The sequence below is a fragment of the Symphalangus syndactylus genome, chromosome 2, assembly GCF_028878055.3.
Source record: "Symphalangus syndactylus isolate Jambi chromosome 2, NHGRI_mSymSyn1-v2.1_pri, whole genome shotgun sequence".
Classification (NCBI taxonomy): Eukaryota; Metazoa; Chordata; class Mammalia; order Primates; family Hylobatidae; genus Symphalangus; species Symphalangus syndactylus.
Genome location: NC_072424.2, coordinates 136568724 through 136596720, shown reverse-complemented (window position 1 = coordinate 136596720; position 27997 = coordinate 136568724). Strand labels below are relative to the sequence as shown.

The following is a 27997-nucleotide window of genomic DNA, read 5'->3' as shown; positions in this document are numbered from 1 at the left end:
ACGTGTCTAAAACCTCCAGAGAATATGGTACTGGGTGCCCGACTGGATGGTAGATTCTGTTGCTTCAAAATAGGGTTAGTAGAGCATTTGGGATCCTCTTGATTGAGAGGTTTCAGAACATTTGGTGCACTGACCTTCTAGAGAAGGAAAAACAAAAATTAACATTATAGTCTCCATCCCAGTTTAGTTTTGTTCAAATGTGGTGACTTCAAGCATCTATGACTTGATGTTACTAACATGCAAACTTCTCAGTAGGAGGACACACCTGCATTTGGTAAATGCGTGCGTGCGCGCACACACACACGCACACGCACGCACGCACACACGCACGCACACATACAGGGCCCAGAAACAGACAACATCCAGCTGGGATAGTCATGAACAGTGATGGGTAGATTACTCATGGATTAGTAAAAGTCTTAAAGAAGTCCAAATTTTAGCCTTAATAAATGGTCCTGGCATTTAATCACTTGATATATAATAATTAGCCTGATAAGCAGAGTTTTAGCTCTAAGATGCTTATAAAAAGGGAAAAATCAAAATATGTCTCTAAATTTTCTAAAAATACTTTGCTAATAGTTGATGCTTTTAAAATTTTTTCTTTCTTTTTTTGAGACGGAGTCTTGCTCCGTCGCCCAGGCTGGAGGCTGGAGTGCAGTGGCACAATCTTGGCTCACTGCAGCCTCCGTCTCTCGGGTTCAAGCAATTCTCCTGCCTCAACCTCCCAAGTAGCTGGGACTACAGGCATGTGCCACCACACAGGGCTAATTTTTGTATTTTTAGTAGAGATGGGGTTTCACCATGTTGGTCAGGCTGACCTCAAACTCCTGACCTCAAGTGATCCACCTGCCTCAGCCTTCCAAAGTGCTGGGATTACAGGCATGAGCCACCACACACAGCCAAGCTGACACTTCTATGATGTATACAGTTGTGTTTTCCAATATGGTAGTCACTAGCCACATATGACTACTTAAATTAATTGAAAGCAAACAAAATTAACTTCTCAGTTGCACTAGACCCATTTCAAATGCTCCGTGGCCACATACAGCCCTGGGCATTGTGTGGACAGCTCACATAAAGATCATTCCCATCCCTGTAGAAAAGTTCCATTGGACAGTGCCTGCAGAGTGCAATAAACACAACGGGCAAGGTGGGAAAACCTCTTAATGACTGAAAATATACAGTTTCCAAGTGGCGACTTTAGCTTTTGGTGCTGGGTTGAAAGCAGAACTCAGAAATACAACAGCTGCCCCACAGTCATAATTTTCAGGAAGTAAATACTAAGTGATAGAATATGATAGAACAAATGAAGGGATTACCTCCAAATTATTTATGCTTTCCATCCCCAGAATGCCAACTTAATTTCTACAGACATTTATTTGTTAAGCAACACTATATTCACACCACCACACTAAATTCTGGGGGCTGGAAGAGTAGAAGGGGAGGAAGAGAGAAGAGAATATGAAACACCCTCCAAGGGCTCACTAGCTAATAGAAAGACAGACACCATTCAAATGGAAGCACCAGCCGGGTCAATGGGAAAGAGGCCAGGGAGAGTTTATCCAGCATGCAAGCCTCTAGGATGGTCTTCAGTGGGGCTGCAATCATCCGAGAGGATGCTGAGGCTGGCTGGGGTAAGCCTGAGAGGGAAGGCCTTCCACCTGGAGCAGCTGGTGACGGTTAAACAGAAACATCCTAGACCTACAGACACGTGGACACAGATCGTGGACACAGGGGATGTGTGATGTTGTCTGAGGGGACACTAAAGGTGTGACAGAAGTGTCAATCAAAGCCACAGTGGAGGAGCCAGAGGCTGGAAGAGCCAGAAGATCCAATGAGAGGGGTTCAAGAATGAAGGTGTGCCAGAGGAAAAAGTAGGAGAAAAAGCTTACCTGCAGTTAAAGAAAGGCACATTTTAAATAACTGCCTATTATATTGGCAAATGTTAAGAATGATAAAGTTGAGTTTTACTAGATGAAGAGTGTCCTGGAGATGGATGGTGGTGACAGGTGCACAACATTAGGAATGTTTTCAATGTCATGAATTATACACTTAAAATGGCACAGATGGTAAGTCTTATGTGTATTTTAGTATAATAAACATTTTGAGGAAAAAAAAAGGTACAAAGTTGAATGCTGGCAAGAGTGCTGGAAAACAGGTGACTCTGCCCTGCCAGTGGTCAGGTAAACTGAGTCAACCTCAGTGGAGGACAACTTCACAGCATGAACTAAAAGCCTTAAAAAGTAGCTGTTAGGCCGGGCATGGTGGCTCACACCTGTAATCCCAGCACTTTGGGAGGCTGAGGCAGGCGGATCACGAGGTCAGGAGATTGAGACCATCCTGGCTAACACGGTGAAACCCTGTCTCTACTAAAAATATAAAAATTAGCCAGGCATAGTGGCACGTGCCTGTAGTCCTAGCTACTCAGGAGGCTGAGGCAGGACAATCACTTGAACCCGGGAGGCAGAGGTTGCAGTGAGCTGAGGTCGTGCCACTGCACTCCAGCCTTGGCGACAGAGCAAGACTCTGTCTCAAAAAAAAAAAAAAAAAAAAGTAGCTGTTAAAAAGGAATAGCTGGCCGGGCACAGTGGCTCGCACTTGTAATCTCAGCACTTTGGGAAGCCGAGGCTGGCAGATTGCCTGAGGTTAGAAGTTCAAGACCAGCCTGGCCAACATGGAGAAACCCTGTCTCTACTAAAAATACAAAAATTAGCTGGGCGAGGTGGCGCATGCCTGAGTCCTAGCTACTCCAGAGGCTGAGACAGGAGAATGGCGTGAACCCGGGAGGCGGAGGTTGCAGTGAGCCCAGATTGCTCGCTCCACTGCATTCCAGCCTGGCTGACAGAGCGAGACTCCACCTCAAAAAAAAAAAAAAAAAAAAACAGAAAAGAGAGAAAATCTTTTTCCTCCACCTCTGTCCTCAGTTCCCCTCCCTAGAAATAGCCTCTCCTGACGGTTTTTAGACATCCTCCCTGTTTAACAGGTGCATGTTTTTATGGCCTATATAGGTCAATACTGTCCATTCATAACACATACAATGAAATCCCAGTAGAATGCACAGGAGAGGTGAGAATTCACTTGTTGAAGAATTCTGGCCCAGATGCTTCAGTGAGCATTTTAGAAGGGGGTTTTCAGAACATGTGGTTCAAACTTAACAGTCAGAGAAGTGGTGTGGAAAAGATCCTGAGCTGTCTTCTCAGTTAACATCCCCAAGTCAGGGCGTGGTTTTAAGGTGGGAGGATCACTTGAGCCCAGGAATTCAAGACCAGTCTGGGCAACATGGTAAAACCCTATCTCTAGAAAAAATACAAAAATTAGCTGGGCAGAGTGGTGTACCCCTGTAGTCCCAGCTACTCGGGGGTGCTGAAGTGGGAGGATCACCTGAGCCCAGGAGGTTGAGGCTACAATGAGCCGTGTTTGCACCACTACACTCCAGCCTGGGTGACAAAGTAAGACCCTGTCTCAAAAAAAAGAAAGAAAGTGATCTACTACTTGTGTGCCTCAACGTAGCCACTTGCAAGGTGGGCACCAGCATCCCCTACTTCCAAAGCAGGGCCACTGTGTTCTATAATTAACGTTGACAAGATGCTCCAACACGCTCTGATGAAAATGAGAGGAATTTTGGTGAGCTCCCCAGCTAAGGCATGTATAACTGCAGTCCGACAAATGTTCTATTTAAAGATGTACTCCTGGGCCAGGCGCAGTGGCTCACACCTGTAATCCCAGCACTTTGGAAGGCTAAGGCAGGTGGATCGATTGAGCTCAGGAGTTTGAGACTAGCATAGGCAACGCAGCAAAACTCCGTTTCTACTAAAAATCCAAAAATTAGCTGGATGTGGTGGTGCATGCCTGTAATCCCATCCACTCAAGAGGCTGAGGCATGAAAATCACTTGAACTGGGGAGGGAGAGGTTGCAGTGAGCCGAGATTGTGCCATCATACTCCAGCCTGGGCAACAGAATGAGACTCTGTCTCAAAAATAAATGAAAATAAATAAATAGAGATGTACTCCTTATATTTCAACCCAATAGTTATTTAGCATTTATAGATCATACTACCATTGCTGAGTACTTTGTAAACATTTGGCTAAACTGTCCCTTAAAACAGCCCTATCTGGCTGGGGGTGGTGGCTCACACCTGTAATCCTAGCACTTTGGGAGGCCTAGGTGGGAGGATTGCTTGAGCCCAGGAGTTTGAGACCAGCCTGGGCAACATAGAGACCTCATCTCTACTAAAAATAAAAATAAAAAAAAAATCAGCCAGGCCTGGTGCCATATCCCTGTAGTCTCAGCTATTTGGGAGGCTGAGGTGGGAGGATCACTTAAGCCTGGGAGATCGAGACTACAGTGACCCATGATAGCACCACTGCACTCCAGCCTGGGCAAGAGCGAGACTTGGTCTCAAAATGAAGCAAAGAAACCAACCCAGCCACATCCTCAATTAAGGTGGGGAGAGAGAAGGCCTGCAGAAAGTTGGAAGCATTCCTGCCAAGAGCATGGCTGAGAAGCAGACACACGCATCACAATATCTACTTGGATCAGCTCTCTCCCCACCATCTCCCCTGCACCCCACCACTCCTATCCCTGAGCTCCCTTAGCCCTTCAGACAACCCTGGCCAGGCTCTGGGTCATGTGCATGTGCAGCAGGGGAGGGGGCGTGCCGAGGACCCACGGGCCATCCTCATGCAGAACGCCACAAGCCCAGCCTGTGCTGCATGGGATGCGCCACCACACAGCACATCACGGTGCAAATGGGAATGTGTCCCACCTCTGGGGCGTGGACAGGGTGTGGCTGGTTTCCGGAGCAGGCTCCACCTAGCTCTTGGTCATCTCTTTGCCCCATCTTTAATGGGGACAGGAATAGTACCAACTTCATAGGGCTGTCTTAAGGATCACAAAGGCTAAATACCTCTGAGGGGCATTACGCTGAGAGCAATGCCAGGCATCTGGTTAACCCCAAGTCAATGTTAGCCTCTGAGTGGTTTCCTGTGACTCAAACAAGAGAATTACTCACGCTTCCACAATCCCTTCCTGAACCCTCTTTCTTCAGCGGTCGTCGTTTGTCCTTCTTATGGGAACATAGAGTTTAGAATTCAGAGTCAAATCCCAGGCCTGCTCCTGGCTCTTTCATTCACTATGTGACATTAGGCACGTTGGTTAACACCTCTCACTAAAACTCAGGTTCTTGATTTTTTTTTTTTTTTCTTTTTGAGACAGAGTTTCACTCTTGTCACCCAGGCTGGAGTACAACGGCACGATCTCGGCTTACTGCAATCTCCGCCTCCTAGGTTCAAGCAAAGATTCTCCTGCCTCGGCCTCCTGAGTACTTGGGATTACAGACACCCGCCATCACGCCTGGCTAATTTTTGTATTTTTAGTACAGACGGGGTTTTACCATGTTGGCTAGGCTGGTCTCTAACACCTGACCTCAGGTGATCCACCCACCTCAGCCTCCCAAAGTGCTGGGATTACAGGCATGAGCCATGGCGCCCAGCCAATTTTTAAATTTTTAATTTATTATCATTTGAGACAGGGTTTCACTCTGCCACCCAGGCTGGAGTGCAGTGGTGCAACCATAGCTTACTACAGCCTTGACCTCCCGGGCTCAAGCGATCCTCCCACCTCAGTCTCCCGAGTAGCTGGGATTATAGACATGTGCCACCACACTCGGCTGTTTGTATTTTTGTACAGACAGGGTTTCCCCATGTTGCCCAGGCTGGTCTCCAACTCCTTGGCTCAAGCAATCTGCCCACCTCGGCTTCCCAAAGTGCTGGGATTACAGGCATGAGCCACCAGGCTCAGCGGATCTTTATCATGGGAGTAACAATATCTATATCACGGTATTTTTGTGAGAATTAAATGTGATAAAGTAGGTAAGAAAAAATGCTGCCACCATGTGTGGAACACAGGCTTCATATGGTTGCTAACCCTCCCCTCCACCTGTTTCATTAGGAGAAGGAGTGATCCCCGGAGGGAGTTCGGAGGGAGCTTCTGTAGACCCCGGGAAGCTGACAGGAGCTGATACTTGTGTTATAGAATTTCAAACACCTGCCAAATACATTTCAAACTGTCTAGACACCTCGCTCCTAAAGTGTGGCCTGAGAACTTCACAGCATAGACTTTGCCAGATCCCAGGAGTTCACCAAAAATGCATCTGCGATTCCTCATCTCACGTCCACTCCACAGCTGATTTGGAATCTGCATTTTAAGAGCCCCAGTGACACTGACTCCTATACTCATAAGAGCTGGGAATCACTGCCCCAGAGTTCAGTCCTCTTTTGGCTACACAACCTTCGGCATGTGACTTAATCTAAACCTCCATTTCTTTACATGTAAAACGAGGCTGCATGCAATACCTACCCTAGAGGGTGGTTATGAAGATAAAATGAGACAGCGTAGTTAAGCTATTAGTACAGAGTCCAGCACATCACAGTCAATGCTGGCAATTTAGATAAAATATTTAGATGACTTAGATAGCAAATCAAGATACTACATTATCTCATTAGATATTTACAAAACCTTGTGCTGTGGGCAGAACAGGTATTAATTATCCTCTTCATTTTACAGAGGAGCACACTGGGCTCGAGCGGGAGGCAGGACGTGAAATCTCAAGAGGCTGTGTGCAAGTTCCAGCAGGAGAGGGCGACTGACCTCACACCCTCGCCTAAAGGACAGTCTGTCTGGGGACAGCTTGAGTGGAGTCCACAGCCACAGAGAAGGGACACCACTTCTTTCCAGCCTACCAGGGCAGTCACATCAACTCTGCAAGCAACAGCTGGTGGCACCTGCCCAGCCAAGGCACCTCAGCTGAACTAGAATGCAGGTTTTCCCATTCTAAGGTTGGCTCTCTCTCATACCCGAAGCGTTCACTCCAGGCTGGGTTAGTCCTGGTGGGAAGGTGGAATAATTATTTCCCTAGAAGCCTTTACCAAGGGAGCTCTCACTTGTGTGGACAGCGGGGGAAGAGCGCCCCACAGGCTTGCTCGCGCCTTTACGTTTTCAATAGTTTCCATCAGAGGCCAGGACAGATTTTAACCAAAGGCTGCTGGTCTTGCAGACTCCAGGGCTAACCCGGCAGGTGTGGGCCCTGCAGGAAGCCCTTGGGCTTTGGCGCAGCCTTGAAGCCAGCAGGGAGCTCTGTGGACACAGAGGAGCCTCAGGGGCTTGTGATTAGGTGGAAGCCTTTCCCTGTGCTGAACAGTTTTCCAGACTGACCTTGAATCCTGACTTGCCTTGGGCCAGGCCTGCCCAAATAGAGGCGCTGACTGGTAATTATGTTTTTCTGATGGCTTACTGTTTTTCTATTAAACCGAAGAAAACATAAATCTACAGAGAAGGCAGGCTAGAAAGTTCTGGAAGACAACATGAAGGTGATCAGCATGGAGGCCTTGCGGGGCTCAGGGTACCCTGGTGGTGACGTTGACCGCAGTGTCAGACTGGCTCCGTCTCTCTGTCTGGCCCGCACACTGCCCGGGGCCCGTGGCAGGAAGACGCTTCTCAGAAGTCATATCATTCTGGGATTTGGAGAGCTCTAAAAGGCAAACACAAGGGTTGATGGGTGGGAACAAGCAGCTTTGCTGAGACTTGTGGGAGCCTCTTCTGGGGTTCCCTGAACCCACAGACAGCAGGTCCCAAGGTCCTAAGAGGGCAAAGTGCACGGAGGAGCAAGAGCGGCACATTCCCCCACCAAGTGCAGAGGCGTTGGGAAGGTGAGCAGACAGTGTGCTGGATCAGGGCAGGAGAGGGCTGGCTTCCTTCAAGGTCCCACTGTGGCCACCCAGGCCATGTTCAGGGTGAGAGGCGAAGCGAAATCGTCCACCCAAGCTCATCTGCGTTCCAGGTCACACATATGCGTGTGCACTCGTCCAAACACGAAGACGGCAGCCCACCAAACAAGCCAGCTTTCTAGGGGTTCCTTATAAAGATGTTACAACTTAACACCATTTCTTGTGACTTTTTGAAGCGAGGTAAAAATAAGATTTGGCGTGTCCTCATAATTATAATAAGCAAACCCTGGAAAAATGGCTGTAAACAAATTTGTTTCGTTTTTACAGTATAATAGTGGTCTAGAATAAAGACGAATACGAATAAAGTTTGAAGGAAGGAAGCCACATACAGAAGTGAGAGAACCACCTTGAAGATAGTTTCATCCTCCGAGGATGGTTTCGTTTTCCCTTGAGAACCCCATTCCTCCAAATGGGGACCTTAAAACTGTCTCTAGAGCTGTGCTGTCCGGTAGAGAGACGATGCAAGTCACACGTACAATTTTAAATTTTATAGTAGCCGCATTTAAAAAGTTTAAAAAAAACAGGTAAAATTAACTCTGTTTTATTTACTTATTTATTTTTGAGATGGAGTCTCACTCTTTGCCCAGGATGGAGTGCAATGATGCAATATTGTCTCACTGCAACCTCCGCCTCCTGGGTTCAAGTGATTCTCATGCCTCAGCCTCCCAAGTAGCTGGGATTACAGGTGTGTGTCACCACGCCTGGCTAATTTTTGTATTTTTAGTAGAGACAGGGTTTCACCATGTTGGCCAGGCTGGTCTCGAACTCCTGAGCTCAAGAGATCCACCCACCTTGGCCTCCCAAAGTGCTGGGATTACAGCCTTAAGCCACCATGCCTGGCCAAATTAATTTTAATTCTACATTTAGTTTAACACAATATATCCAAAATATTAAAACATGTCATCAATATTAAAGTTATCCACGAAATATTTTACTTTTGCTGGATTCCGAGTCTCTGAAACCCAGTGTGTTCGCTTTGGTAGTGCATCCTGCAGCCCTATTTCAGGGGCTCAAGAGCGACACATGGTTAGAGGCCACTGCAACAGACAGTGTGGCTCTTGACCCCCCGGCTGGCTTTGGATCCACCTCCTTGGGATGTTACCGCATGAATCCTCTATCCTCTCACTATTTATTCGTTCTCTCCCGCCTACACTGCCCAGGAGTGAGTCTTGCAGTGTCTCTTTCCTCTAGAGAGGGAAATTCAACACACGCTCCCCGAAACGGCTGGGGTGTCAAACTTTTCCAACAGGATGCCTCCTAGCCTCCCCTGATAGCAATGCCATCCCCACGTCCTCAAGGTGACCATCAAGAAACACTGGGGGACATTTCTAAGGCCAGCAGCTTGCAAGGCACTGGTATGCACCAGGTCCTCAAAGTGGACAAAGTAAAGGACAGGCTCAGATGGCCCATCCCAGTCTGGGATGTGAGGGGCTCTAATTTCTCAGCCCTTAGGAGGAACTGGGCCCCCAGCAATCTCGTAGTGCCCACCACAAAGCCTGGGCCTATTTGGGCCATTTAAAGTTCACAGACGAGGGGAGAGGACAAGCCTTCTTGAGAAATTTGGGCTCTAAGAAATAGGCTTATAGGTCAGTATTATTAGGGGACAAAGGATAAGGAAGAGAAAGAAATGCAGATTGCTTCTGAGCAAGGCCAGTTTTCTCATTTCCTCTTCCCCTTTCTAAGGGGGACTACAATGCTGACATCTTCTAGAAATGTACTGATAATAGACAGAGCTGCAGTCACTCATTTCCTCTCGCTGGTTTGACTTCATTGGGCAGCATCAGCAGCTAGAGGTTGTAATTCTGGGTCAGCTTTCAAAACCCCTCAGGGGCAAAGCCATCCTTCAGCATCTGGGCCAGTGAAGAGTCTGGGGCCCTCTACAGTCCCTCCCCTCAGCATGAGGCTTCCCTCTGCACCCACCTCCGTGGGGAAACAGGCAGCCAATAAGATAACGGGGCACGAGAAGAAGAGCTCAAAATCCAAAGAAACAGGAGTCAGCACCTACAGGACGCTACGTGTCCTGCGGCAGAGACGGAGAAGGGTGTGTGTGTGGTCACGTGTCCTGTTCCTGCAGAACCAGGGGAAGCACTCAAGAAAGGTCAGAGGCCAAGTGCCACTCCCAGCAGCCAGAAAGCTGGGGTTTTCTATCTCTGACTCTGGGCAGGGGGTGGGGGTGGTGGAGGGGTGCAGGGGGTGCTGGATGCGTGTGTGTGTGTGTGTGTGTGTGTATGTGTGTGTGTGTGTAGGTTATGCGGTTTCAGTCAGCTTTCCCTATCTGAGAAGGGATGCTTGCTGCTTTGCTCTTGTGAATTCCCCCACACCTCGCCCAGGGACTAGCTCTAGTCATCCACCTGGGTATTACACTGGTTAGCCTCAAGTGTGTGAGCAGGTACACAGGCCAGGCTCTGGGGTGGCCACCTGACAGCTGTGAGCACATCCGATGTACCTGTGTGCAGGGCTGGGAGCGTCCAGGAAGGCGCATGTGTGCTGACGCGTGTGTCCCACCTCTCTGGATTTTGGTGGCTGAGGGATGACAGAGCTGGGGTTAACTCCAAGGCACTGATTCTACAGTGGCAGTGGTGGGAGACAATTCACAGAAACCACACAGATTTGGAGAAGGGCTGTGCATCTAGAAAGACATACAGGGAAGGGTGGACTAGCACCCACCCATACATTACAAATACTAGGGTGTGGATGGGAAAATAGCACCCACAAGAGAACAAGAGAAGAGACAGCCGGGACAGCTGGAAAACGCGTTCCAGGCCGAGGCACAGAGCAGGGGTTACTGTCAGAGCCCAGCAGGGTGAGAACAGTGATTTTTAAGCCACCAAACGCTCTTAGCAAACAGGCCCATGAAATTCAGCTGCTTCCTCCCTCTGAACAAGAAAGGAACAGCCCATTGCATGAGACAGTCACTGTTTCTGCTCATCTGAAGAGCAGTGCTTTGACATCCATTGTCATCGTGTGACAGCTGAGACAGGGCTCATGAGGAATACGGACAACTAATTAAAGTCATATAAAGAGACTGTCTCAGAGCCAAGTGCAGCACTTAGACCATCTGCACGCAACTGCAGAAAAGGGGATGATGAAGAGAAGCTGAGCAGAAACACAGTGAAAGAGAAATCCGTGCCTAAGGACCCTTGAGCACACTAAGGACATTTTCTAAACACCTGACCAGCCCTGGGCATCTTAGGAGGCATGAAAAGGAGTCTGTCCTCTGGGACTTGCATTTTAAGATAAAAAGAGAAAAAAGTATCTGAGCAGAAAGAACATTGAAAGACACAAGATTGCAAGTGGAGGTGGTTCTGGGTTACATGCATCTGCAAATCACAGGATTACTGCTAACTGAAGAAAATACATTTACCAAGGAGAAAAGGAGAAAGGCGAAGTAATTCCATGCAGATGATAGATATTGGGCCCCACTGGCCTGAAAGGTTCTGGTTTTAGATTCCCTGAAATTGCATCTTTTTCTTTTTCTTTTTTGAGACGGAGTCTTGCTCTGCTGCTCAGGCTGGAGTCCAGTGGCGTGATCTTGGCTCACTGCAACCTCCGCCTCCTGGGTTCAAGTGATTCTCCTGCCTCCGCTTCCCCAGTAGCTGGGATTACAGGCACCCACCACCATGCCTGGCTAATTTTTGTATTTTTAGTGGAGACAGGGTTTCACCATGTTGGCCAGACTGGTCTCGAACTCCTGACCTCAAGTGATCCACCCACCTTGGCCTCCCAAAGTGCTGGGATTACAGGTGTGAGCCACCATTTCCCTTCCTACGAGGAACCAGAGGCCTGCTCTGTTGGGAAAGAGATGAAGGGCCAGGTGCTGTGGCTTTCCCCAGGGTCCAGAGACAAAGGGAGTGGCCTGAGGGACAGTGCCAACCGAGGTCACCGGCCAGGCCCTGGCCAGTGGGCTCGGCTGGCCTGGAGGGTAGTGGGAAAACACGTCACGAAGCATGCACTTACTTTTCACGTGGGTAGCAAGAGACAGAAACAAATTTTCCACGGACTTATTAAATCCTCTAAACTGACCAAATTCCTGTAACTAAAACAGAGACAGAAGGAGAGAATGAGAATTATGCTTGATGACTTGTGTTTGCCTCAGCAGTGTCCAGGCTGCCATTCCCAAAACACTGGCATGTGGGTGTGTGCGCATGAGTGTGGGCTGGTGCTGGGGTGCAGGTGGGCGCGGGTGTGTGTGTGCAGGCCTGGAGGTGGACAGCACTCTTCCCGAGGGGTAGGCATCCTCTTTATTCAGCGTCTCTCCCTACTTTTAATATTCACATTGAAGGAGCATTATCAGCGGGTTGTTGACAAGATGACAAGTACCCCTGGGAAATGATGACTGGCATTTCATTGACTCAAAGACTGGACTCAAGTAAATTACTGCTTGTTTAACCTCTTTTCTCCAATGGCCCCACCCCAACTCCATGCAGAAGGGATGTCAACAGTGGCAGAATGCGAGTGGCACAGGGGATGAGGATGGTAAAAGCTACAAGGTGACCAGCCGAGAGCTGAGGGGCTCCACTTCCCAATGCAGAAGAGAAGGAAAAAAAGATAAAACACAGAAAGGAGTTCACTTCCTTCTCCAAGTCTCATTCATTCATCCACCCATCCACCCATCTAGCCAGCAAACATCCATCCATCATACATTACCACCCATCCAATCATCCATCTGTCCAATAAATACATCTTGAGCACATAGGTACTGGAATGACTCTGGAGAATTTGAAATTTCAAGGAGAAAGTAGAGCAGGATTTTGAAGGTCACCCCAGAGTCTCAGTTTGAAACTGAAAAAGAGGCCAGGTGCGGTGGCTCACGCCTGTAATCCCAGCACTTTGGGAGCCCGAGGCGGGCGGATCACAAGGTCAGGGGATCGAGACCATCCTGGCTAACACGGTGAAACCCCGTCTCTACTAAAAATACAAAAAAAATTAGCCAGGCGTGGTGGTGGGCTCCTGTAGTCCCAGCTACTCGGGAGGCTGAGGCAGAAGAATGGCATGAACCCGGGAGGCGGAGCTTACAGTGAGCCGAGATCACGCCACTGCACTCCAGCCTGGGTGACAGAGTGAGACTCCACCTCAAGAAAAAAAAAAAAAAAAAAAAAAAAAAAAAAAAAAAAAAAAAAAGAAATTGAAAAAGAATGTATGTGATTCTTCTCTCTTATCAGCATTATATATTTTTGGGTTTGGATCATAATCTCACAGACACAGTCTCAAATGCCATAATCCTAAACGTTGAAAGATCAAAATCCCTGAAGTCTAAATCCCTAAAGATTAAAATCCCTGAAGTCTAAATCCCTAACATCTAAAATCCCCAAAATCACAATTATGGGATAGTTGTATCATGCTAGGGGGAGCTATTACCTTGTTACTGCCTTTATTAAATTAAGTATGACTTCAGGAGACCCTATGGGTACCAGTTTGACAAGGGGTGGACTCGTGGACTTAATTAATTAATGACACCTTAATTGTAGGCATCCACTTGACCAGCTTCAGGAATACCTAGAAGCCTGGTAAAGCATTATTCTGGGTGTGTATGTGAGGGTGTTTCCAGAGGAGATCAGTGTGTGAGTCTGAGTGGATTAGGTTAGAAAGATCTGCCCTCAATATTGGCAGGCACCATCCACTCAACCAGGGGCCCAAGGAGAACAAATACAGCAAGTGAATTGGTCTCTGAGAGCTGGAACAGACTTTTCTCCTGCTGCCTTGGACATCAGAACCCAGGCTGATTGGCCATTGGACTCCAGGACTTAGACCAGAGGCTCCCTGGGTCCTGAGGCTTTCAGCTTTGAACTGAGAGTTACACTGTCAGAGGTAGGTGAACCAGAGCAAGTCCATCTTGAGTAGGAGCTGGGTAAAATGAGGCTGAGACCTACTGGGCTGCATTCCCAGATGGTGAAGGCATTCTAAGTCACAGGATGAGACAGGAGGTCAGCACAATATACAGGTAATAAAGATCTTGCTGATAAAACAGGTTGCAGTAAAGAAGACGGCTAAAATCCACCAAAACCAAGATGGCAACAAGAGTGACCTCTGGTCATCCTCACCGCTACACTCCCACCAGTGCCATGACAGTTTACAAATGCCATGGCAACATCAGGAAGTTACCCTACACGGTCTAAAAAGGGCATGAATAATCCACCCCTTGTTGAGCATATCATTGAGAAATAACCATAAAAAATGGGCAACCAGCAGCCCTCAGGGCTGTTCTGTCTATGGAGTAGCCATTCTTTATTCCTTCACTTTCCTAATAAACTTGCTTTCACTTTACTCTATGGACTCGCCCTGCATTCTTTCTTCCACGAGATCCAAGAACCGTCTCTTGGGATCTGTTTCCTGTAAGAACACCATCCGCTTTCCTGGTGCTGACACCTTGGGACTTGGCTGAGTCACGCTACTGGTATCCCAGGGTCTCCAGTTTGCAGATGGCCTGTGGAGAGACTTCTCAGCTGCCGTGATCACGTGAGCCAATTCCCCTAGTAAGACTCCTCTCATGTATCTATATACATATCCTATTGGCTGTGTCTATCTGGAGAACCCTAATACAGATTTGGTATTGAGGAAGCCACCTATCATTCCTTCTTATTGTATTCCTTACAACACAACAGAAGAGATCTGTGAAACGGTTCCTTCACCAAAAAGCCTGTGATATGAGTATAAGGTTATTTAATAATGAATGGTAAAAGTTTAAAAGCTAATTAGTATTGGTGTTGCAAAAGCAGGAAATGGCTTAATTGCAACGATTGAGCAAGAACCAGCCTTTCAAATGGACAGCATGTGCTTACAAAATGCGCAGACCTGGCAGGGCGAGGTGGCTCATGCCTGTAACCCCAGCACTTTGGGAGGCCGAGGTGGGCAGATCACGAGCTCAGGAGGTCAAGAGCAGACTGGCCAATAGTGAAACCCCGTCTCTACTAAAGATACAAAACAAATTAGCTGGGCCTGGTGGTGCATGCCTGTAATCCCAGCTACTCAGGAGGTTGAGGCAGGAGAATCGCTTGAACCCGGGAGGTAGAGGGTGTAATGAGCCAAGATCGCGCGATTGCACTCCAGCCTGGACAAGAGTGAAACTCCATTTCAAAAAAAAAAAAAAAAAAAAAAAAAAAGCTTAGACCACAACCACTCTCCAAATACAAGTGGAGCAAGTGTTTCAAAGATCTTAGAAGTAAAAACACAGGCAAAAAAAATACAAGAAATCTCCCCTGCCTAATTAGTTTAGTTGTGTATGAATTCTGCCCCTTCACACACAGCACAGTTTGCTATGCCATGTAGTTCATGTTCGCATCATTTCCCATGCTGGAGGTAAAAACTGCAGAGAATTTTAGAGAGTTTTGTGTTATGCATTTTTTTTTTTGAAAATTGACTCCATGCTTCGAAGTCCATCATCACACCATGACTTTGACGTGTACATAAAAATGTTGATATTTCCTAAGTGAAGAGATCTCCTTTTTGTACATCTGTATTTGCAAAAGATAAAATTCCTTGAGATCTCAGCTGTTTGGGTGACTGTATATGCAATGGTGACCCATGACAGTTTTTGATCCATCTCGTCAAATGACTGTTTGAAAAATACTATTGTTCATGACAATATTTCAGCTACAAAGCTGGATGCACACAATACCAGCCATAGTAATATGTATTTCTACATTTCCCTTTCTGATGTATTTCTTTATGAATATGGTTCATCTGTTCATAATTGTTATACCCATGTGACTGTCATTAGTATATCTGAGTGTTTATGCTTGCAAAAATATGCACACTGTTTTTGCCTATTTATTGTGTAAAGTGGCCAATGAAGTGTTCTGTCATGGTTTTTGTTTTTAGTTTGTTTGTTTAGACACAGTCTCGCTCTGTTGCCCAGGCTGGAATGCAGTGGCGCAATCATGGCTCACTGCAGCCTTGGCCTCCTGGGCTCAAGGGATCCTCTTCCCTCAGCCTCCTGAGTAGCTGAGCCTACAGGCATGTGGTACCACATCCAGCTAATTATTTTATTTTTTGTAGAGATGGGGTCTTGCTATGTCGCCCAGGCTATTGCCATGTTTTTATATGTTTCTCAAATCCCCTTTAAAACTTTTAAATAAATTTCTTCAAAATCATTTTTAGATTTTCTAGAATTGTACTTTTGGGATTTTGATCTTTCAGGATTCCAGCATTCAGGATGATGGCACTCAGGACTATGTCTTCTGGGATTATGCTCAGCGCCCATATTCTCCCATATATACCTGCTCCCTTTAATTTATAGAATAATGAAGATAACCAAGACAATACATTTCCATGGCACTTTACAGTTTTCCAAGTACCAACATACACATTGTTAATTTCTCACAACAGCCATGGGAGGCAAGCCAGACAAATATAGACGCTCCCCGACTTACAATGGTATGACTTACAATTTTCTGACTTGATGATGGTGTGAGAGCAATATATATTCAGTAGAAACCGTACTTTGCATTTTGATCTTTTCTATTTTGTATTATTAATACCATTTTTATTATTATAACATAGGCTTTGCATTAAATGATTCTGCCCAACTGTAGGCTAACACAAGTGTTTGGAGCACATTTAAGGCAGGCTATGCTATGCGCTATGATGTTTGGTAGGTTAGGTGTATATTAAATACAATTTTTTTTTTTTTTGAGATGGAGTCTTGCTCTGTTGCCCAGGCTGGAGGGCAGTGGCACTTGGCTCACTGCAACCCCCACCTCTGAGGCTCAAGCAATTCTCCTGCCTCAGCCTCCAGAGTAGCTGGGACTACAGGTGCCTGCCACCATGCCCAGCTAATTTTTGTATTTTTAGTAGAAGACAGGGTTTCACCATGTTGGCCAGGCTGGTCTCGAACTCCTAGCCTCAAGTGACCCATCTCAGCCTCCCAAAGTGCTGGCGTGAGCCACCGCGCCTAGCTAAATATATTTTTGACTTACAATATTTTCAATTTACTATGGGTGTATTGGGACATAACACCATCATAAGTCAAGCAGCACCTGTATAATTATTTCCACCTCTCAGGTGGGAAACCCAGGTAACTGCCCCAAGATCACACAGCTAATTTCTTTGGACAGAAATGGTGCTGGTCCACTGTATATTAGAGGCTGCAAACACTCAAAAGAGACACTCGCACTCTCGCACACACGTTAACCAATCTTATTTCCCCTTAGACCCCAGAGACTCTACACACACGCCCAGCACAGAGCACAGTTGGAGAAGAGGGCCGATGCCATGCCAAGAGTAAAGAGACCTCGGGTGCAGGCAGAAGGGGTCGCTGATGACACAGAGGGTCCCGTGACCAGAATGAGGAGAGAAGCTCTGCCCAGCCTTGAGGGCCCTTGCTCCCCGCCCTGCTTTGTGACCTGCTCCAGGCACAGTCAGATCCCTTTGCTGGGAGGTTCCGTGCCCAGCCTCAGCCTCGAAAGCTCCCCTGCTTCCTCTCCTTCTATCCCCTAACCCCTACTAGAGAAGTGCCCAGAATGGATACGTTACCCTGCCAGGACTGCGGCTGCACTGGCTCTCGCTGACAGGAGGTGGAGTAGGAGGAACCACAGAAATTTTGCTGCCAAGGAAAATACAGGAAGAAGAAATGGGTTGTGAACCATGCAAGTCGTTAGTTTTACAAATACACAAAATGTGCCATTATTCTATAAGTCTAGTTCTCTGCCTTTTTTTTAAACTGCCTCACTTTTTGGAAAAATAGCCAGCAGCCCTGCTTGGACCTGCTGCTCTATGAGGGGCATGATTTCCTGGTATCTATATGAGGGCGATGCTGCCTAAAGCCTGGATACTCCACCCCGCTCAGTCACATGTTCTGAAACGGCCTGGGTGCTCCGGCCTGGACCTGCCACCTGGCTGCGGGGAAACCCCTGGCTCCCATTTGCACTCCCGTGTTCTCTTAGCACAAACCACACCGGCAGAAGCGCCAAAAATGTTGTGGATGTGAGAATCAACCACGAAGCAAACCGGAAGCTTGTGCTAAAAGAAATGGGAAAGAAAAGGGGAGGAAAAAAATGAAAAAGTCTCGATATTGGAAAATTTCACCATGGGCCAAACAAAATAGCAGCTGGTGGGGAGCTTTCAGAAACACTTTAATAAATTAAGTGTAATCAGGTGTGTGAATTATGGCTAGCTTCACGACTGCTCAGTTTTTAGAATTTTGTGCAAAGAAGTTCACATCTCTCCGGCCATTATCCAATTCTATCAATGTTTATTCCACCAATATCTCTAACGCGCCAGGCGCTGGGTAAGGTGTTAGAGATAGGCATGAGAAATCAAACCGAATGCTTGCTTTAGAATTTCACTTAAGTGCAATTAAACATCATATTTAGTTTCCTTATAACACTTCAGGAGAATTTAAGAAGTAGAGCTGAATGTTTAGTGAGAAAATACTACGCTAGCTAGAAGGTTTCTCATGAGAATCTGGAAACATCTCTGCTTTAATCTTTTTCAGGAACTTTATCTTTAAAAGAAAGAAAGAAAAAAAAAAAAGAGTCACATTCCAAAGCAGTGACATGTGAAAGTCAAGAGACGTATAAGTTCTTGCAGAGTGTCCTCTGCGCTCCTGCCCTGGAGGGCCTGGGACGGTCTGTCCTTTGTAACACTCACCTCAGCTTCTGATAAGATTGCAAGAGCTGCCCTCCAACTGTCTCATGTTTGCCTGCAAGAGATATCCACAGAGGGCGTTTATTATTAAGAATAGCACTTAGCTGATATAAATACAGGAAATAGTAGATTAAAATTATTTTCTCTAGTATCATTTCTTGTGATTAAAAAGTAAGAGATCATTTTGAGGTGACAGAAATGTTCCAAAATTAGAGTGTAGAGATGGTTGTATAGCTTTGTAAATGTACTCAAAATCATTGCATTGTACACTGAAAAGATACATTTTATGTTATGGAAATTATACTCCCCTAAAGTCATTTAAACATACACACACATTACGAAACCATAATTGTTGGGAATGACTACTTTTATTAGAAGTTGATATTGGATTAGATTTTCTAAATCTTCCATTCGTCCTTTGGAAACATTTCATAATGGAATGAATCTATTCCCGTAAGCTTGCCTTGTGATGAAGATTAAATTAATCTTTTAAAAACTGTAATCTACTTATTTCTAGTTATAGAGGCTAATAATTTCCTAAATAAGACTGCATCTGATATAGTACTCTTTTTGTTTCAAGAAAATAGGTTTTTATGATGTGTTAAGACCCCAGAAATAAAACTCAGCATGTTTCCAGTTCTGTGAACACAGTGTTCCCTGGCCAAATGCATAGGAAGAGACCAGTCCTCACCCAGCAGGGGGCTGGGAAGCAGCATTCTCCTGCTAAGGGAGGTTCCCAGAGGGCTCCACTCTGCCCAGTACACAGACCAGAACACCAGGCCTGCCACCCTGGGAGGCAGTCTAGCTCCTGTGCCGATGCTTGGGGGATTTTAGCCATTCCAAAAAAAAACATTTACATATGGAAACATCACTTCCATAAGACCCACTGAAGGACACGGACAGTAAGAAAATCAGATGGGCTGGCCTTTGGGAGGGCAAATAGCATCTGATGTTAAGCTCTCAACACCAAGCCCCAAGCCTCAAAAGAAGACGGCAGCCCCTAGGCCGGGGTCCTTAGCCAGACTGGCCATAGGGAGTGCAGGAGTCTTTGAAATCATGGCTAAAGTTCTGAGTCCACCTGCCTGTGTGCATTTTCTGGAGTTCATCTGGGGGACATCTGGCTTTCACAGGATTCTATAAGGCACCTGTGACCCTTCCCCTCCCCATTAAGAAATACTTCTCTAAGACAGAACGAAAAGGTACAATACAGCCTTGCCTGAAGCCCGAGCACTCAACTAGTCGGACCAGCTGGTCATGGACCAAAGCTGGCACCTGTAGGAGCCCCCAAGAGAAAACATCCAGGTCCAAGCAAAAAAAGAGACAGCCTGACTGCAGTGTGCTGGCCATGGAAGCAAGAAGAAAAACAGCCACGCTGCTCATCCTGCCCATCCTGGGGCGAGCATAGACCTGGGAGACAGCCAGCGCACAGCAGTCTGCGGGCGGCGATATACCACAGGGCGCTCCTGTCTCTGGGTCCCCCCTGCCCCATGTGGCCTTACAGCCTTCACTGTCACCCTGTCCCTGGGTCCTCCATGCCCTACATGGCCTTACAGGCCTCACGTGTCACCCTGTCCCCAGGTCTATGTGACCTTACATCCCTGTCACCCTGTCCCCAGGTCTATGTGACCTTACAGCCCTCACTGTCACCCTGCCCCGAGTCCCTCCTGCTCTACATGACCTTCCAGACCTCACCTGTCACCCTGCCCCCAGGTCCCCCCCCCCCGCTACTCTATGTGACCTTACAGCCCTCAGTGTTACCCTGCCCTTGGTTCCTCCTGTCCTACGTGGCCTTACAGCCCTGTCACCCTGTCCCCAGGTCCCTCCTGCCCTTCGTGGCCTTACAGCCCTCACTGTCACCCTGTCCCCAGGTCCCTCCTGCCCTTCGTGGCCTTACAGCTCTGTCACCCTGTCCCCAGGTCCCTCCTGCCCTTCATGGCCTTACAGCCCTCAGTCACCCTGCCCCGGGTCCCTCCTGCCCTATGTGGCCTTACAGCCCTCACTTTCACTCTGTCCCTGGTTGTGGCAACAGCATCCTGAGGCACAGTCACCAAAAAGCCACATCCCTCTTGGAGAATCTAAGGCTATCACACTACCACCTGGAGCCCTTCAGTGACTCCCTATAGCGCGGCCTGAAGTCCAGGCCCACGTGGCCTCCGGGGTGCCCCACCCTGCGGGGTCACCCCTCCGCCTGCAGGCCTTGCCCTTTCACTCCAGCAAACCAATTGTCCCTTATTGCCCTGCCTACCCGGTGAGGCCGGCCCTGCCTGCACGATTACTGTCACCCCCACCTCCTCTCCTCGTGCTATCCCCCGCGGGCAGTTCTACCTCAGGTCCACATCTCAGACCCCAGCTAGGAAACCTCCCCTTTGGCGCGGGTCGCAAATGCCCCGCGTCCCAGATGCAGCTCCTGCACCGCCCGGGCGTGCGCTTGGCTCTCTGCTGACCCCTGCCGGCTGCAGCGACGCGGGGCACAGGCGGGGCCTGGGTCAAGGCTAGAGAGGGAACATTGCGCTCTGCTGGCCCTGGGGTGGGGCCCATCACGGCTGCTCAATTCCGCCCTATGACAGCAGCCACAGACAGTAATAAAGGGCAGGCGTGCCCGTTCCCACGAAACTTCACGGGCACTGAAATTTGAATGTGTCACAAAGATTATTCTTTTGATTTTTTTCTTAACCATTTAAAAATGTGAAACCCGGCCAGGTGCGGTGGCTCACATCTGTAAACCCAGCACTTTGGGAGGCTGAGGCAGGCGGATCACTTGAGGCCAGGAGTTCGAGAGCAGTCTGGCCAACATGATGAAACCTCGTCTCTACTAAAAATACAAAAATTAGCCTAGCCGGGCGTGGGGGCACACGCTTGTAATCACAGCTACTCGGGAGGCTGAACTCAAGAGGCAAAGGTTGCAGTGAGCCCAGATTACACCACTGCACTCCAGCCTGGGAGACAGAACGAGACTCCATCTCAAAATAATAATAATGATGATGATGATGATGTAAAACCCACTCTTGGCTCACGGGACATATGAAAACATGCAGGGGGACCTGCAGGTCCCAGTCTGCCCCCTGCCCTCACTGCCCCAGTTGTGGGCTGTTGCTCTAGGCAGGGCAGGGGTTGCTAGAGACACAGAGCGCCAGGCAGGCTCCAGCCTGCAGAGCCCCAATCCCATTGGAGCAAGACCCAGGCGGATTTGAGAACTCAAGGAAGTTGGCGCAGCACTGCCCTGTGTGGCTTTTACCAGCCCACTGTTGACTGTCATTTCACTTCTTCTCTTTGATTCCTCAGCTGTTTCTTCCTAGAAGCTTCCGTAAAGAGCCCTGAATTTTGACCTCTTGTTAACATGTCAGTATTCGCGCAAGGAGCTGTGAGATGCTCACAGACAGACATCCCTCGAGAGGCAGGTGTTTTGGATCAAGGGCCCCCACCACCCTGCCCTGTCTGGCTGGCGAGTGACTTTAGCAGGGATACCCGTCTTTGCCAGGGACAGGAACAGCTGCGGGCCAGGGCCCAGATCTGAGGCTGCCAGGGCTCGTCTCAGGCACACGGCTGGTTGGCAGCCGCGTCTGCCAGGCACGGCGCGGAAGATTTTGCACACATTTGCTGCTCGGGTGGTTGCCAGGTGTCATCCCAATTTTTCTTTCTTCTTTTTTTTTTTTTTTTTTTTTTTTAAGACAGAGTCTCGCTCTGTCACCCAGGCTGGAGTGCAGTGGCATGATCTTGGCTCACTGCAACCTCCACCTCCCGGGTTCGGGTGATTCTCCTGCCTCAGCCTCCTGAGTAGCTGGGACTACAGGCTCCCGCCACGACACCTGGCTAATTTTTTGTATTTTTAGTAGAGACACGGTTTCACTGTGTTAGCCAGGATGGTCTCAATCTCCTGACCTCATGATTCGCCCACCTCGGCCTCCCAAAGTGCTGAGATTACAGGCGTGAGCCACCGCGCCCGGCCCCCAGTGTTATAAATGAAAAGCGAGGCTCAGGGATGTGGTGTCATGGGCCCAAAGTCACAACGTCTACAAGTGACAAAGCTGGATTTTGTACCACAACTTGCCTAAAAAGCCTGCAGAAAGTCAGAAAGTGTACAAATATAACTTAGGGTGGCGAGGGGGTGGGGACGAGACCAAAACGGGGATAGCCAAGGGCTGTACAGACACGGGGTCACTGCTCTGTTTGTTTGAACATTTTCCTAATACAAAGCCAGGGGGAAAACAACCACCTGGAAACCAACAACCACGTCCCAGAAAGCTGAGTAACTTTTTTTTCCCCCTCTTGTTTTTGAGACAGGGTTTTACTCTGTCACTCAGGCTAGAGTGCAGTGCTATGATCACAGCTCACTGTAGCCTCTCATTCCGGGGCTCAAGTGATCCTCCCACCTCAGCCTCCTCCAGGAGGCAGAAGGGACCACTTGAGGCCAGGAGTTTGAGACCAGCCTGGGTACCTTAGTGACACTACGTCCTACCAAAAAAAAAAAAAATTATTTTTTATTTTATTTTATTTTTGAGACAGAGTTTCACTCTTGTTGCCCAGGCTGGAGTACAATAGTGTGATCTCGGTTCACTGCAACCTCTGCCTCCCGGGTTCAAGCGATTCTCCTGCCTCAGCCTCCCAAGTAGCTGGGATTACAGGTGTGAGTTACCAAGCCCAGCTAATTTTTTTTCTACAAAAAAATTTTAAAATGAGCTGGGCATGGTGGCATGTACCTGCAGTAATCCTCCCATCCAGCTACTCAGGAGGCTGAGGTGGGAGGATTGCTTGAGCCCAGGAGTGAGAGGCTACAGTGAGCTATAATTGCAGCACTGCACTCCAGCCTGAGTGACAGAGTAAAACCCTGTCTCAAAAACAAGAGGGGAAGGGGGAATCTAGACACACAGGCAGATGTGCACAGAGATGAGACAATGTGGAGACAGCCCCGTGACCACTGGGGCAGAGACTGGGGTAATTGCTGAGACCCACTAGAAGCAGGAAGAGGGAGGCAGGTTCTGCCCCAGCACCAGCAGAGGAAGCATGGCCCCACTGACACTTCAATATCAGCCTCCCAGCCTTCAGAACTGGGAGACGATACATTTCTGTTGTTGGAAGATCCCCAGGTTGTGGCACTCTGTTACTGCAGCCCCAGGAGGCAAATCCAGAGGCCGCGGGTGCTTGAGTGACTCTCTGCCTCTCCACTGTCCCTTTCTGCCACCCCCATCCCCTTCGCTCAGCCCCAGAGCCTCCCAGCTGCCCGTGCCCACTCTAGGCCTTGTGCCTCTCCCCACGCCTCCTCCCCACTAGACAGCTCTTCATCTACACCCCAGCTCACACTCCTCATGACCCTCTCCCCACGCCTCCTCCCCCTTAGACGGCCCTTCATCTACCCCCCAGCTCACACTCCTTCATCTACCCCCCAGCTCACACTCCTTCATCTACACCCAGCTCACACTCCTTCATCTACACCCCAGCTCACACTCCTTCATCTACCCCCCAGCTCACACTCCTTCATCTACCCCCCAGCTCACACTCCTTCATCTACCCCCCAGCTAACACTCCTTCATCTACACCCCAGCTCACACTCCTTCATCTACACCCCAGCTCACTCCATCTACCCCCCAGCTCACACTCCTTCATCTACCCCCCAGCTAACACTCCTTCATCTACACCCCAGCTCACTCCATCTACCCCCCAGCTCACACTCCTTCATCTATACCCCAGCTCACACTCCTTCATCTACACCCCAGCTCACACTCCTTCATCTACCCCCCAGCTCACACTCCTTCATCTACCCCCCAGCTCACACTCCTTCATCTACACCCCAGCTCACACTCCTTCATCTACACCCCAGCTCACACTCCTTCATCTATACCCAGCTCACACTCCATCTACACCCCAGCTCACACTCCTTCATCTACACCCCAGCTCACACTCCTTCATCTACACCCCAGCTCACACTCCTTCATCTACACCCCAGCTCACACTCCTTCATCTACCCCCAGCTCACACTCCTTCATCTACACCCCAGCTCACACTCCTTCATCTATACCCAGCTCACACTCCTTCATCTACACCCCAGCTCACTCCTTCATCTACACCCCAGCTCACACTCCTTCATCTACACCCCAGCTCACACTCCTTCATCTACACCCCAGCTCACACTCCTTCATCTACACCCCAGCTCACACTCCATCTACCCCCCAGCTCACTCCATCTACCCCCCAGCTCACTCCATCTACACCCCAGCTCACACTCCATCTACCCCCCAGCTCACACTCCATCTACCCCCCAGCTCACTCCATCTACACCCCAGCTCACACTCCTTCATCTACCCCCCAGCTCACACTCCTTCATCTACCCCCCAGCTCACACTCCTTCATCTACCCCCCAGCTCACACTCCTTCATCTACCCCCCAGCTCACACTCCTTCATCTACACCCCAGCTCACACTCCTTCATCTATACCCAGCTCACACTCCTTCATCTACACCCCAGCTCACTCCTTCATCTACCCCCCAGCTCACACTCCTTCATCTACCCCCCAGCTCACACTCCTCCATGACCCTCTCCCCATGGCTCCTTCCCCTTAGACAGCCCTTCATCTAAACCCCAGGTCACACTCCTCCATGACCCTTCTAGGAGTTCATTCACAGGGATTCCATGACTGTCCTCGCCAGGCTGGTCCCATTGTAGTTACTGTGCACGCCTGCACTAAAACTCCTCTGACTCCACTGTAATCAATATGCGTCTGTCTCTCCCCTAGAAGGTGAACTTTTTGAGGACACGGCCTCATCTTATGCATCTCGCTGTCCCCGGTACCCAGAAGAGGGCTTGCCATGCAAGAGGTGATGGTTATAAATACAACGACAGGCCAGGTGTGGTGGCCTGTAATCCCAGCACTTTGGGAGGCCAAGGAGGGCGGATCACGAGGTCAGGAGATCAAGACCATCCTGGCTAACACAGTGAAACCCTGTCTCTACTAAAAGTACAAAACATTAGCCAGGCATGGTGGCAGGCACCTGTAGTCCCAGCTACTTGGGAGGCTGAGGCAGGAGAATGGCGTGAACCCAGGAGGCAGAGCTTGCAGTGAGCCAGGATCACTCTACTGCACTCCAGCCTGGGCGACAGAGCGAGACTCCATCTCAAAATACATACATACAACATCAGTAGCAACCAACACTATTTTAACAATAGCAGGAAGCATTATTTCATTTGAACTGTACAACCAAATGTGTATTAACACAAGGTCATCAGTTTTGCACAACTTAGCTTATGTGTAGTGTAATTTCATTAATTCATTCACATTAATTAAGTGCAATACACACAGGTACTTTGACAGAGATAAGAATAAGTGACACTAGATGTGGTGGCTCATACCTGTAATCCCAGCACTTTGGGAGGCTAAGGTGGGAGGACTGCTTGAGCCCAGGAGTTCAAGACCAGCCTGGGTAACATAGCAAGATCCCATCTCTACAAAATAAAATTTTCGTTTGTTTATTTATTTATGAGACAGAGATTTGCTCTTGTTGCCCAGGCTGGAGTGCAATGGCATGATCTCGGCTCACCACAACCTCCGCTTCCCAGGTTCAAGCAATTCTCCTGCCTCAGCCTCCCGAGTAGCTGGGATTACAGGCACGCACCACCACGCCTGGCTAACTTTGTATTTCTTAGTAGAGAAGGGGTTTCTCCATGTTGTTCAGGCTGGTCTCGAACTTTTGACCTCAGGTGATCCGCCCACCTCGGCCTCCCAAAGTGTTGGGATTACAGGCATGAGCCACTGCGCCCAGCCTATTTAATTTTATTATTCTTTTTTTTGAGACAGAATTTCACTCCGTCACCCAGGCTGGAGTGCAGTGGCCCCATCCCAGCTCACTGCAACCTTCGCTCCCCTGGTTCAGGCAATTCTCCTACCTCAGGCTCCGAGTAGCTGGGATAACAGGTGCACGCCACCTCGCCTGGCTAATTTTTGTATTTTTAGTAGAGATGGGGTTTCACTATGTTGGCCAAGGTGGTCTCGAACTCCTGAACTCAAGTGAACCTCCCGCCTCAGCCTCCCAAAGTGCCGAGATTACAAGTGTGAGCAACCACGCCTGGCCCAATTTTTAAAAAATAAATAATAATAAAAAAAGAATAAGTGAGTCACAACCTCTACCCACAGCAGGGCTGACAGCATTGTGAGGATTCACACAAACTACAGATTGTGGCAGCAGGGAGTCAAGAGCCGCCCCATGTGGCTCAAAAACCAGTCCTGCCCCTGAAGCTGGCATGTCTGTGACAAGTCATTATCCATCTATGCATCCATTTCTCAGCCTAGAAATAACAGGGATGAAGCAACTTATTTCAGCTACTGATACAAATCCCTACACATGGATGACCATCTCAAACTGGGCTCTGTCACGGTGTCAGTTGAGGATGCTAACTCCCAACCATGCCAGCACCCTGGACTGCAATTCCTGCAGCAGATGCGGGCCCTGTTGCTCCAACTCTTCTCTCCTGGGTGACTCGGTTCATGGGGAAAGAGGATACAGGGCAGACTCCCTGGAATGTCCCACAGCGACTCCATCAGCCCGCCAAGTCGTGTTGCTTGTAGCTGGCTGAGGGTTTTCAGGTCCTGAACTGCACCGTCAGTGTGGTTAGGCCCCTTACAAAGCAGGATCAGCAAATCCTCTCCTCCACTGAAAGGCCCCACAGCAGCCCTGTGTGCAGGTCATGCACACCCACACGGCATGGGTCACGCTGCGGCACCACAGACAGGCAGTCAGGGAAAGGCGGCCTTCCCTCTGGCCACCTCTCTGCTGGTGCCTGTGGAGTTGGAATAACATCCTGTGTAAGAAACTATACCCTGGAGTTCCAAGTGCCACCAAAGCAAAGCACACGTGGGGCTATCTACACGGAGCCTCCGTGGGAACTGGGCAAATGTGCCCCTTCCTCAAGAGGCCTTATGCCCACCCCCAGGAAATTTGTCATAATATATGGATCTCGTTATAACAATACACTTTGCTGTATCTGACATAAACAATCATCACAATCAATACACAATATAAGGGGGTATTTGAACAATATCCCCTTATACAAGTGGCTCCCTTGTGCAGTGTCCGACCTGTGCTACTGTAAGTCACAGTCCTGAGGGTTGACCCACACTGAAGTTTGAGTTTTCTCCAAATGCTAAAGAAAGGTGAGCAAAACCAGGGGTTGGAGTGGGTGTTGGACAATACGGTTTTAAACCAATCTATAGTTCATATATTCAAAATGGAAAATGTCTAAAAGTTTGACCTAAAAAAATCCCTCAGCATGTAAAGAATCATGATATCCAGTCACAAATGGTTTTAGAACAGGAGTCCAGAGCCTTTTTTTTTTTTTTTTTTTTTTTTTTGAGACAGAGTCTCACTCTGTCACCCAGGCTGGAGTGCAGTGGTGTGATCTCGGCTCACTGCAGCCTCTGCCTCCTGTGTTCAAGCGATTCTCCTGCCTCAGCCTCCTGTGTAGCTGGGATTACAGGTACCCACCACCACGTCCAGCTAATTTTTGTATTTTTAGTAGAGATGGGATTTTACCATGTTGGCCAGGCTGGTCTCTAATTCCTGACCTCAAGTGATCTGCCCACCTCTGCCTTCCAAAGTGCTGAGATTACAGTCGTGAGCCACCACGCCCAGCCCAGAGCCATT

The 27997-nt window shown here is 48.6% G+C and overlaps 1 protein-coding gene across 26 annotated transcripts in view; it reads right to left on the bottom strand.

Moving 5' to 3' along the window:
• Positions 1-27997, bottom strand: part of SYTL3 (synaptotagmin like 3) — a 121567-nt gene that overhangs the window by 40887 nt on the left and 52683 nt on the right. For 15 of the 26 annotated variants that reach the window (XM_063632792.1, XM_063632783.1, XM_055268424.2 and 12 more), the window contains 5 exons: positions 18373-18424; positions 17257-17326; positions 11743-11821; positions 7405-7529; positions 3-137 (listed from right to left, as the gene is read on the bottom strand). In XM_063632792.1, the coding sequence (XP_063488862.1) occupies positions 3-137; positions 7405-7529; positions 11743-11821; positions 17257-17326; positions 18373-18424 (461 nt within the window). Of the gene's footprint in view, positions 1-2; positions 138-7404; positions 7530-11742; positions 11822-17256; positions 17327-18372; positions 18425-27997 lie in introns of those variants that run through there. The other 11 variants (XM_063632808.1, XM_063632811.1, XM_063632797.1 and 8 more) reach the window with 2 other exon arrangements.